The 11,869-nt window shown below is 40.5% G+C and overlaps 1 protein-coding gene across 1 annotated transcript in view; it reads right to left on the bottom strand.

Moving 5' to 3' along the window:
• Nucleotides 1–1,696: 1,696 nt before the first annotated feature.
• LOC134638261 (uncharacterized) overlaps nt 1,697–11,869 on the bottom strand; it is a 14,381-nt gene continuing 4,208 nt past the window's right edge. Inside the window, exons 2-4 of the mRNA XM_063488780.1 lie at nt 7,502–9,277; nt 3,798–3,912; nt 1,697–2,141 (exon numbers count right to left, since the gene is read on the bottom strand). Of these exons, the coding sequence (XP_063344850.1) occupies nt 1,697–2,141; nt 3,798–3,912; nt 7,502–9,182 (2,241 nt within the window). The 5' untranslated portion in view covers nt 9,183–9,277. The remainder of the gene's footprint in view (nt 2,142–3,797; nt 3,913–7,501; nt 9,278–11,869) is intronic.

Below are 11,869 nucleotides of genomic sequence, written 5' to 3'. Positions count from 1 at the left end.
TCAGATGTGTTTAAAATCATATCACGAGAAGATAAAATATCACATCTGATGGTGTTGATTTTTCCCCTGAAGTGGTCTGCAAACTGCTCACAGAGTGAGTCTGTGGGGGGTCTTTGGGAGCTGTTAAAATCAGGGTTAAATAAGTGATCTATGGTGGAGAAGAGGACCTTGGGATTATTTTTGTTATTACTGATTATTTTGGCGAAGTATGAATTTCTTGAATTCCTTAGTGTGTTATTGTAAATTTTAAGTTGTTCGCAAAGTATTTGATGGTTGATTGCATTTTTATTTTTCCTCCATCTCCTTTCTGCTGCCCTGCAATTTCTTTTAAGTTTTTTGACTTCTTCGTTTCTCCAGGGTGATACACGTTTTATGTTAATCTTTTTGGTGGTGAGTGGAGCAACGGAGTAAAGGCTTTTCTTCAGTTTGAGGTTAAAATGATTAAAAATAAAATCACAGGGTGCAGGTAGAATCACAGGGGGGCATTCGTCTAAAACCCTGGTAAAATTTGCAGCCACTTCAGAGGTTAGATAGCGCCTCCTCACAGTTCGCACCGAGGTCTCCCGCTGAATAAAACCGGTGATGTTAAAAAACACACAGTAGTGGTCAGAGACAGCTAAGTCAACAACAGAGGACACACTGGTGGACAGCCCATGGGTGATGACCAGGTCCAGAGTGTGTCCTCTGTTGTGAGTCGGCTGCGTGACGTGCTGGGTAAAATCCATACAGTGAAGAATGTTTAAGAATTCTTTTGATGTAGGGTCAGAAGGATTATCTATGTGCAGATTAAAATCACCGGTTAGAATTATCATGTTATATTTTGAATGTATGTTTATTAAAAATTCTGAGAATTCCTTGATAAAAGCAGCACTGTCTTTAGGTGGTCTATAAATTGTGACAGATAAAACTGGAGGGCTGCTAAAAACAATAGCGTGGAATTCAAAAGTGGTAAAATGGTCAATAAAATTTGTTTGGTGGTGAGTGTGTTATTGGTTAAAGATGCAGTCCCACCACCTCTCTTGCCACTTCTATTAGAAAAAGAGAAATTAAAATTTGGTGGGGAGGCCTCAGTGAGATCAACTGGTGCATCCGAGCCCAGCCATGTTTCAGTTAAAAATAAAAAATCAAGTTTATTATCTAAAATTAAATCATTAATAATAAAAGACTTATTCAACAGAGAGCGGACATTTAAAAGTGCCATACTAATTGAGACTGGTGGATTTTTGACAGTAGAGTTCAATGAATGCTGAGATTTTTGAAGAGGCCGGAGGTTATTAATGTTTTTGGAGTTACTGTATTTATGATAATTGTGTTGCTCTCTGTTTGTGATTATGACAGGTATTGTGTTGACTGTGGGAGAGAGAGGTCCGAGTCCAGAGTTTTGTGTATTACTGTTAAAAGTGGAACAAATACCAAATACCAAATTGGCGGACAGCAAACGGCGTCCCCAGGCGTTGAGGTGGAGTCCGTCTGCCCCAAAAAGATGTCTCCTCTCCCAGAAGGGATCAAAATTGTTAATAAAACCCACGCCGTGGGAGACACAGGCGGAGGAAAGCCAGGTGTTTAGGCTGAGGAGCCGGCTGAAACGGCCTATCCCTCTGCCGCAGGTGGGGGTGGGCCCAGAGATAAAAGCACTCACCTGCAACTGACCAAGGAGGCTGAAGAGTTGGAGGAAGTCCAGCTTCAGCAGCTCAGATTACTGTTTGGGAATGTCATTGGTGCCGATGTGGATGATGAGCCGGTTGGCCTGTGGGTGGGACGCCAGGATGTTGGGAATTCTGTCCACTATGTGGACAACGGTGGCTCCCGGGAACGACAGCGTGAGCGCCCCCCTCATCCGCACGTTCCTGACGATGGAATCCCCGAGGACCAGCGTGGAGAGAGGAGATGCCACCGGGGACTGCTGGCCATCTGAGACGCCTGCGCCACGGCACCGGGGGTGTTCAAATGGAGATGCACCAGCCGGACCGCGTGAGTGACTCCCAGGTAGCCGCGCCGTGGGTCCTCTTCTCCGAGGAGCCGGGGTGAAGAACAGTTCTCCGCGGCGAGTTTGCGCCACAGCGCCGGGCTGCCCGCCACGGCTCCGGGGACGTAGTGGTGGAGATGGTGCAGACTTCAGCGACACAGCGGGGTGGCGAGGGCTAGTGGCCAGAGGAGGAAAGTCCACAGTCCACAGGATCCAGGATCCAGCCAATCAGGCTGCAGAATGCAATGCTGTACTGTGCAAAAAAAAAAAAAATAAAAAATCAGCGAAAAAGCGAGGCAGTGACGGATGAGCGGGACCACTGTGTGTTGTTTATTAATAAACAAAATATATTCCTATATGACAACATGCATAAAAGCAAAACGGTATTTGTACATCAGTGGGAAAATAGCGGTGGCTTGCTAGCTTTTGTGCGGCTTCCCCGGGTCAGTGAAAAATGTAAAAAGAGAAATTAATGAACTTACCAGATTGCCCGAACTGTTCACATTTCTTCCTCCAAGCTCGGTCCTTTATATTCCTGTCTCGGTACACAAAGCAGCTGGTGTCGTACAGCTCCGGGTTGTTTGCTACGGCGTTGATTAGCCTCCCCTCCATTGAAGAAAGAAGGGCTTTGGCTGGATCTGCCCCTTGTCACAGCCATGTAAACCATGTAAACCTGACGCTCTGGCCGCCTCTATCGCGTTCGGTGTGAACACACCATAAGGGTTTTTGGGGGATGTTGCTAACTCCAGGTCCGATAACAGGCACCGCACCCGCAGTAGATGTGCTTGGTGTGAGGTCTCGCAGCAAGCTATCAAAACCTGCGCATTTCTCGGCTTTTAAAAAAACGCTATGCGTCGCCAGGTGTTTCATCGGATTCGAGGTGTTACCTCCTTTGGCAGAATCACAGTATCAGCTTAAAGCACTTGTTGCAGGCTGCTGAGTTTGCATCTTTTGCTGTGAAGTACAGCCAGACTTTTGACCGCTTCGCCTTGGGCATTTTTAATGTGTAGCTCTGCTCTAAAAGAACGTACGTACCTGGCCCCGCCTACTATCTTCGGAAACGTAAAATGATTGGCTAGAATTGGCTCAGGAAAAAAAAAAAAGCACCGAATATAAAGCACCGAAATGTGCGCTGCTTTTCGGTCTGGTTACTACCGTTTATGTCAGATGGCACCGGACACTGGTACCCATCCATACCCAGGACACAGCTGCTGCTCATTGGCCTCATTTACCACCTGGGCCCAGTCAGCAATCACCTCTCTGAGGTTATATAAGCTGGGGATGGACTGAATGTGGGAGGGTGGCTTTCTCTGGTGTCTCCGCGTTGCGTGTTATGTGTGTGCTTGTCCTGCCTACGGTGTGGAGTGGTAGGAGCAGTGGGAGAGGTTTCTGGTGGTTTTCCTCTGTGCTGGTCAGTGTGTGTTTCCAGCCTAGGTGTGGATAAGGCCTGCTGTGTGTGTGTGACCAGCCCCACCGTGCGTGGCTCTTGGTGAGTAGCTCTTAACCGAGTAGTGGTTTTGCTTAGGTGACGGCGGCCTCCATTACTTTGTTTGGCCTGCCTGGTTATCGTTAATAGCAGCGTTGCTGTCTTTTTCTGTTGAAGCCTTATAGTTGTTTTCTTTGTTGAAGTGGTCACCATTCTCTTTGTGTTGATCTGTTTGAGTTATCATTAAAGCAGCGGTGCGGTCTTCTTTGTTGTTACTATTTATATGATTGAGGTATTTGACTATAATAAAGATTTATTTTGTGCTAAATACCTCTGCCTGGTGTTCTTTTCATTTCACCCGGATCCAACTGTTACTGCCCCCCACCCTCATCGCCTAGCTTTCACGTGGGGACGTAACACCAGCTGAGAGCCATGGCATCAGATTTGGAGGTGTTGATCCTCATTCCCGCCGCTTCACACTTGGCTGCAAACTGTTCCAGTGTGAGCTTGAGGCCATCACCTGATGAAGCCAACAGAACCACATCATCCGTGAAAAGCAGAGATGAGATTCTGAGACCACCCAAGTGAAAGCCTTGCGCCACTTGGCTGCGCCTAGAAATTCTGTCCATACAATTTGTGAACAGAATCAGTAACAAAGGGCAGCCCTGGCGGAGCCCATCACCCACACGGAACAAGTTAAATAACCATGGAGACAAGTTATTATATTTAATAAAGCAAACTAGAAAATGAAAATCTAAAAATAAAAGTAAGAACATATAATGCTGAAAAACACCCTAAAGAGCACACTAAAAGCTAACTCACATTATTGCATAGTTTCAAAACAAAGCAGGAATTTAAAGGTAAATGTGTTTAGCTGTTTGGTTTCTGTCAGATTTGTAGAAACAGATTCAAACACAGATTAAAGACACTTTGGTGTTTGTTTCCCTTTATTTAAACTCAGACTAGGATGTTGCAATCACTGTCATCACTCAGCTGTCTTTACAAAAAGTGCGTTTGTGGATTTTTAAATCGGGTACAGAGAACTTGGTGCTTCCTGCCATAAATAATGTGAGATCTGCAGTAAAACAATTTACAAACATTTTTAATTTTATAGAACTGGTATGAATCAAATCCAATTTGAATTTAATGCAACTTTTTTCAAAGAATTATATTCACCTGTTAGATTTGGTTTATTCCACAGTCTCAACAACTTAACAGAAGAACACAAAGTGCAAAGTTTAAAAGCAAAAAGTCACTGTAAAATAACAAAGCATACAAAAGAATCAGCCAATTTTAAAACAGCACTCATTATAAAACACACAGAATAAAAAAAATATATGCAGCTGCAATTTTTGATGAAATGTTGAAACTGTATGATTTCAGAGTCACAGTAAAAATGTGTTCTTTACTCATCAAAGAAAGATTTTAAAAAATGACTTTGGCACCATTAAAAAAAACACATTTTACAGACTTTTAAAGATACTTGCAAATATTTGAGGGGAGAAGTTTGAACGGGAAAGATAAAATACTGTCATGTCTCCTTTTTCATTGTCCTCCTACAGGAAGCATGCTAATGCAATTTGTCTTTACGAACATTTTATGACGGAAAATTACCAAAGATGAGTTCATTGAAATCATGCACTTGGAAAACCATTGTTTAAAATTTTAAGTATCTTATCTTCTATGAATTAATGTACAAGTGACAGGGTTGAACTCTGAAATTGTTCGTAATGTGCATTGTTTTTTATTTACTTTTCCTATTCATTTTATTATATTCTTAGAAAACAAAACAAAAAATAACTAAAAATAGATGCATGGTACAAAAGCATGTTTTTTAAATTCTAATTGAAGTAGTAACCACACATTTGTTTTTTTTAAATCAATGTTGATGCACAGTACTGTGTTCACACTGGCCAATTTGCCCTTTTCATGTTATAGACAAAGTCCTTTAACTTGCACAGCCACTGTCAGTCAAAAGTTCTCACTTTCCCATTTCATGGTTTTTCTTTATTTTCACGATAATTTACATTGTAGAGTCTCAGTGAAGGCATCAAAACTATGAATGAGCACATATGAAATTATGTAGTAAACACAAAAAAAGTGTGAAATAACGCAAAACATGTTTTATATTTTAGATGATAAAACATGTTTTATTTTAGATAGCCACCTGTTGCTTTGGTTACTGCTTTACACACTCTTGACATTCTCTCGATGAACTTCATGAAGTCATCGCCTGAAATGGTTTTCCAACCTCCTGTTCATTCCTTGTGTTTCTTGGCCCAATAAATCTCTTCTAGTTGTTGCTTTTCCTTAGTAGTGGTTTCTTAGCAGGTACTTGACCATAAAGGCCTGATTCGCGCACTTTCCTTTGAACAGTCAATTTAGACGTGTCTGCTACAGGAACTCTGTGTAGCATGTATCTGAACTCTAATCTGAGCTGCTGTTCACTTGCGATTTCTGAGGCTGGTGACTTGGATGAATTTATCAGCAGCAGCAGAAGTGACTCGTGTTCTTCCTTGGTCCTTATGTGAGACAGTTTTATCATAGCACTTGTTTGTTGTTGAATGTGTCCCAAAATACAGTCACAATGTTTTAGCAATATTCCAAACTGACTGACCTTCAGTTCTTAAAGTAATGATGGACTGTTGTTTCTCTTTACTTAGAATTCATATCATGACAAGAACCATCAGCTAATGGTTGTCAAATGGGCATGTCAGCCATGTACCAACCTGACTTCTGCACAACACAACTGATGATCCCAACCCTGTTAAGAAGCCAAGTTCCACAAACAAATCCTGACAAGGCACCTGTGAAGTGAAATTATTTTAGGTGACTACATTATGAAGCTCATAGAAAGAAGGCCAAGGGTTTGCAGCAGTATCAACAAAGCAAAAGGTGGCTACTTTCGGGAATCTGAAATATTAGACATATTTAGAGAATTTTATTTCTTTGCTACTTGACTCTGTATATTTTGCTTAAAAATATCTGCTGTCTTCAGTTTGTACCCACAATGTAGAAAGTAGTAAAACTAAAGAAAACCATTATATGAGACTGTCAAAACCTTTGACTGATAGTATATATTTTAAGTGTTTTATCAGATACTTTTAAGACCAACATACTGTTTTGGGATTTTTCCCAGCCCTTTCCCTACTGACCCTAAATATACACAAACATGCAGGTAATTGCTTCACTTAGGGCTGTTCGATATAACGAAATATATCGGATGACGATATAAAAACGTCTATCGTTTCATTTTAAGCTATCGTTTGTTTCGTGGTGTCGCAAAATAAACTATTTACGGCAATATTTTTCATCATTTTGATGGTCACTGTAGTGGCTATATTAATTTCTTAAAGTTCTCTCTTTCTTTTATATTTAATATAACCACACTACGGATGGACAAGCGCTTGTTTTTATGCGTTGTCGTTAGCAACAACGACCGTTAAACCACCGCATGTCCGCTTGTTTATTTTCCACATAAACCTTTCACAATAAAGCTCAAGATCCTGTTAAGACTTTTCAAAATAAACTGAATCGCGTGAAAGAGTATGCAGAGTGTTTACGCCTGAGAAGCAAAAATGAGCTGTCAGGTGCTAAAAAATAAACCTTAGACTCAAATGTTAGAACAGGCTTTTCCCCGCAGCACGCTGTGTAATAAATACTCAGAAAGAAAACGGCGGGCGTTACAACTTCTGTCTAAAAATGTATCGTTTCATGCATGGGTTAAAACAATGGACTCGACGCCCAGCTGGAAACACTTCACGTAAGTCGAGCTGCCCGAGATTCACAGAATTTACAGAAAATGTTACATTTTTGTGATTTATATCGTTATTGGACGACAGATGTCAAAATATCGGGATATGAGATTTTGGTCATATCGCACAGCCCTAGCTTCACTTTCTCCCCACGAGTTCTGCAAAAACAAAGTCATAGAATATCCAATTCAAGGTTCCAGCAGCTTAAGAACACCACACACACAGCATTGTAGTGAATGCTGTGTGTGTGGTGTTCTTAAGCTGCTGGAACCTTGAATTTCCCCTTGGGGATTAATAAAGTATCTATCTATCTATCTAACCTGAGATGCCCAAAAAACATTTTGTCAAGCTCACGGAGAAAGTTAATAAACTCTGAACTGGCATCATCACCTTTACTCCTCACAGTGTCAATAACAAAACGAGCTTTCTCCCTTTTGTTTTTCATCGCGTCTGCTTCCTCCCTCTCTGCATCAGTTATCACCGTTTTCTCCAGCAGTTTGTCGATCAGGCTGCTGAGAACAGGTCCTGATATCCCTTCAATGAAGCAGCTTCGTGTGTTTTTCAGCCTCTGAGAAGGAGGACGATTCAAAGCTCCCACTGTAGGGGAGAAAAGACACACATCTCTTTCCCAAACACAGGTGGAGCTGCTCTTATCTTTCAGACTCAGGTTAACATCTGTGAGGCTTCTTCTTAAAATCACCTGGAATGACGTAAAGTAACTGTCATAGTACTCATCATCAAAATCAGCTTTTTCTGGTTCAACTTTAATCAGGTTATCCTCAGGAACAGTGGACAGAGTGTAAAACTGCTTTGGATGCAGTTTGCAATGAGGAGAAGTGTCTATGTACCTCTCATCCCCATTTAGCTTCCTCCTGGTGCGCTGTACATCACGGATCACGATGTTCCTTGGAAGCAACAACACACTGAGGATGGATCTCAGATCAGGATCAACTGGGAGTTTGTAGAAGAGCAGAACCAAAGCTTGGACTGGGTCAGGAGGAGAGTCTTTATCACTGACAATACCATAACCAGAAAACCCTGTGATGTTTATAATAACATGACTTTCCGTTATCCGCTGAGGGGTGATGAACTCGATGCCCTCATCCTTCACATGAGCGACCTGCAAGAACTGACCTCCACCTGTGGAGATGATCTCACAGTGTGGGAGACAAAGCTGACACACAGACTGCTGCTGACATTTGATGTCAAACAGGGGTCCTGCAGGCTTCTTGTGGTGTTGGGCCAGCAGCTTCCTGTTCCAAGGGACAGTCCTGTAAACCACGTCTCCTTCTCCCTTCATTAAAAACACCAGGCCGGTCACACTGCACTGGTACAGACCTGGACAGGAGCACTGGAACAGGTAGGTTTCATCATCAAAATCATCTGTGATAACTGGTGTAAACTCATTTAACAGCACATCAGGTGAGCTGTTTACTTGTGTGAAGTTGTTGTTTGTGCAGGGTATTTTGCTCAGTGAGACCATGCTGTGAGAACAAGGCAAGAGGCAGGATCTGCTGCACAGCCCACTAGATCCAGATGTTTCTTGAAGTTTATAATCATCTGGCATGGTTTCGGACTTCATAATACTGCGTGTCACGATTTCTTCACTCTCAGAATTTGTAATGCTGCTACCTGCTGCTGATTCATCATCAACTGTTATTTCTGTTTGTGTTTGCTTGTGTTTAACACGAGGAATTGCATGATCTTGATTAAACATCAGTTCTGAAAGTAAGCTTGTTGCCTTTTTTGTTCCACTTTTCTTGTGTTTGCCATGAGGGTTTAAATCAGAGCCTCTTTTTTGTGTCCTTTTTCTTTTTCTTTCCTTCATTTCATACTGTTGGGGAACATCGTTTCTTGACAAATTAGTTAGTTCAGCCATTTCTCTTCTACTCCGTGCTGGATTGTTACACTGGTTGCAGTCATGTATCAGGGCCTTACAAGACTCACAAATGCTAAAACTGTTTTCTTTATCTTTAGTGCTCTCACTCCCATTCCAAGTTTTCCTCCTTAGATGTGTGTTTAATGGTGTATCCATTTTTCCTGTATCACTGTATTGTCCGTGTCTCAGTTTTCACTGACTACTGTCAGAATTTCACTCATGACCTTTTTGGCTCTTGTAGTTTTCACCTGCTGGAAACAGAATAAAAAACAAAAACAAAAAAAATAACAATTAAAACCCTTATAAAATAATCAGTGCTCCATGATTTCAAACAGTCCTTTAGCATGCATCTTAATATTACAATGGTAAATGTTTCATTAACTATAATCTTAAAAGAAATACACATCAATCTAAATCTGACAATACTACAACAATGTGACAGTTACAGCTGAAAGTCTGAATGGCATGTGCTGTCTTTACACTGCTTAAACTGCAAGCCACATATGCATTCTTCAAAGAAAACTATATAACTGGTTCTTGTATTTCCACAGCACAAGCCAGTTGTCAGTTTTTAAATGCAGATTTCCTCTGGTGATGACCTGTGTATGTAAATGAAGAGGAACAGTTTTACTGTTAAATTTTCCTTTTGTGTTTGTATATTAGTTTCAAGCTGTTTATTTAGCATAAAATATATATGGTTGAAGTAATATAAAACATTTGTATTTTAAGGTGCATTTTGGCATATCTTTTTGAGAAATACCATAAAAGTCAGAGAAACCTTCAAAACTCTAGCATGACAGATTTTAAACTTACATGGAGAAAAATCCGTACTGTAGCTATTTCAAGGACTGGGCGATATGACTGAAAATTCATATCTCAATATTCTTTAGCTGGATGGTGATATATGATATATATCTCAATGTACTTTTAAAGCCATAAGGTAAGAACAAAAAAGAGTTAGAAGTCAAAGCTGTGTCCCAGATCTCACACAGGCACTTTTATTAACATTCAGCATAGATGTACATGAAAAAATTACTCAAAAATAAATTATCAGCATTTATCAAATAATAATGCTCCATAAGTATAAAAAAAACAATGTTGTTTTTGTGCATAACAAAAAGCTCAAAATGTAAACTAAAAACACGCTGAACATAATAACAAAGACAGACAGATTTAGCAGCTGTTCTGCGGAGGGCCCCCGTGCGTGGGGTTGGAGGCGTCAACACGTTAACAAGCCGTCAACGCTTTAACGATGCAGTCCAGCCCCACGCACGGGGCGATCTGCAGTAACTTGTTAACGGAGAATTGCCACGTTAATGCAGTTATGGCGTTAACGTCATTTTGATAGATTACCGCTTGTAAAGATGTATTTTAAAAAGGAAAACATTAGGGTCAGATTTTCCAACAGCACAGGGCCTTTTCTTGTAGCTAAAGCTGCTGGATTTATTGATGAGACTTGGTGTTTGTGGCTGAAAGTTTTGAACTTGAGTATTATTGGCTTTCGTCCGTCAGATACACAACAAAGCACTATTTTTGGTAGAGCATGCTAGCGGGGCGTCATTATTACCGTGTTTTTTGGAAAATACGGCACACTTAAAATCAATCCTTTGGTTTTTCTGAAAGTCGACAGAGCCCCTTATAATCCCGTGTGCCTTATGTATGAATTCTGGTTGTGTTTACTGACCTCGAAACGATTTTATGTACACGGCGCTCGAAAATCCGTCAAATGTTTCAGTACGACTTTGCTAAGCTACGAAGCCGCACCGCTTGATGGATTGTTGGAACATTGTGGCTATCGTAGGCAGGAGCCTCGCGCAGTGATACGTACTGTGCTTCAACATAATATTACCGTATTGTGTGTGTATAACCTCTTTTTGTGGATATTATACATGGTTATGCTGAGGATATGTTGGCCAATTTCCACTGGAAATGCCTTTTGGTTAAACTGTCAGCAAGGAATTTGCATTTGCATGTTACATTTTTTTATAACTTCAATGCACATAAAAAACAGCTGCTTTGGGTTTTTTTTTTTTGCACCAATAAAGTTGTGGAGTTGTAAAGTATTTTGTCTCGCCTCAATTATATCGTCAGTTATATCGTTATCGCAATTTTTCAAATGACCTATATATATATATATATATATATATATATATATATATATATATACATACACATACATACATACATACATACATATTTATTTATTTATTTTATTTTATTTTTTTGGCCATACTGCCCTGCTCTATGCAGGAGCAACCATCACCCTAATAGGTGGCTGTGAAAAAAGACTCACCAAAGTTCCCACAGCTACAGGCTTATCCTCGGTTCAAACAAACATTAAAGCACAAAAAATAGAATAGGACATTTAGCACCAGGCTCATGATTCACAGTCAAACTGCAAAACCTACTACAAGCATATAATAATAGGAAACACACACACACACACACACACACACACACACACACACACACACACACACACACACACACAAAAGAATGTAAAAGCACACGTGTCTAGTAATATACACACCACAGGTGAACTGTCACCTGTGCTCGTGATGGTTGTTATGACACGACACTCCAGAAAGGAGTGTCGTATGGAGCGAGTTTAGAAAGATTTTATAGGTTGGGCGGGCCCAAAATAGCAGCTGCTGTAGCAGTAATAATACATATTGATTATACAGGACATTAAACACACTTTGATACGTTAATAGACACCCTAATTATTTTTTAGATCTATGTTATTTGTGCAAAGCAACAACTGAACAAGAATCCAAATCACATTTATTTATATTTAAAAACAGAAGGCTTGCCCAAAGTGTTGTACAGAAACAAAGGGTTAA

This window comes from Pelmatolapia mariae, linkage group LG12, assembly GCF_036321145.2.
Source record: "Pelmatolapia mariae isolate MD_Pm_ZW linkage group LG12, Pm_UMD_F_2, whole genome shotgun sequence".
Classification (NCBI taxonomy): domain Eukaryota; kingdom Metazoa; phylum Chordata; class Actinopteri; order Cichliformes; family Cichlidae; genus Pelmatolapia; species Pelmatolapia mariae.
This window is presented reverse-complemented; position numbering and strand designations above follow the sequence as displayed.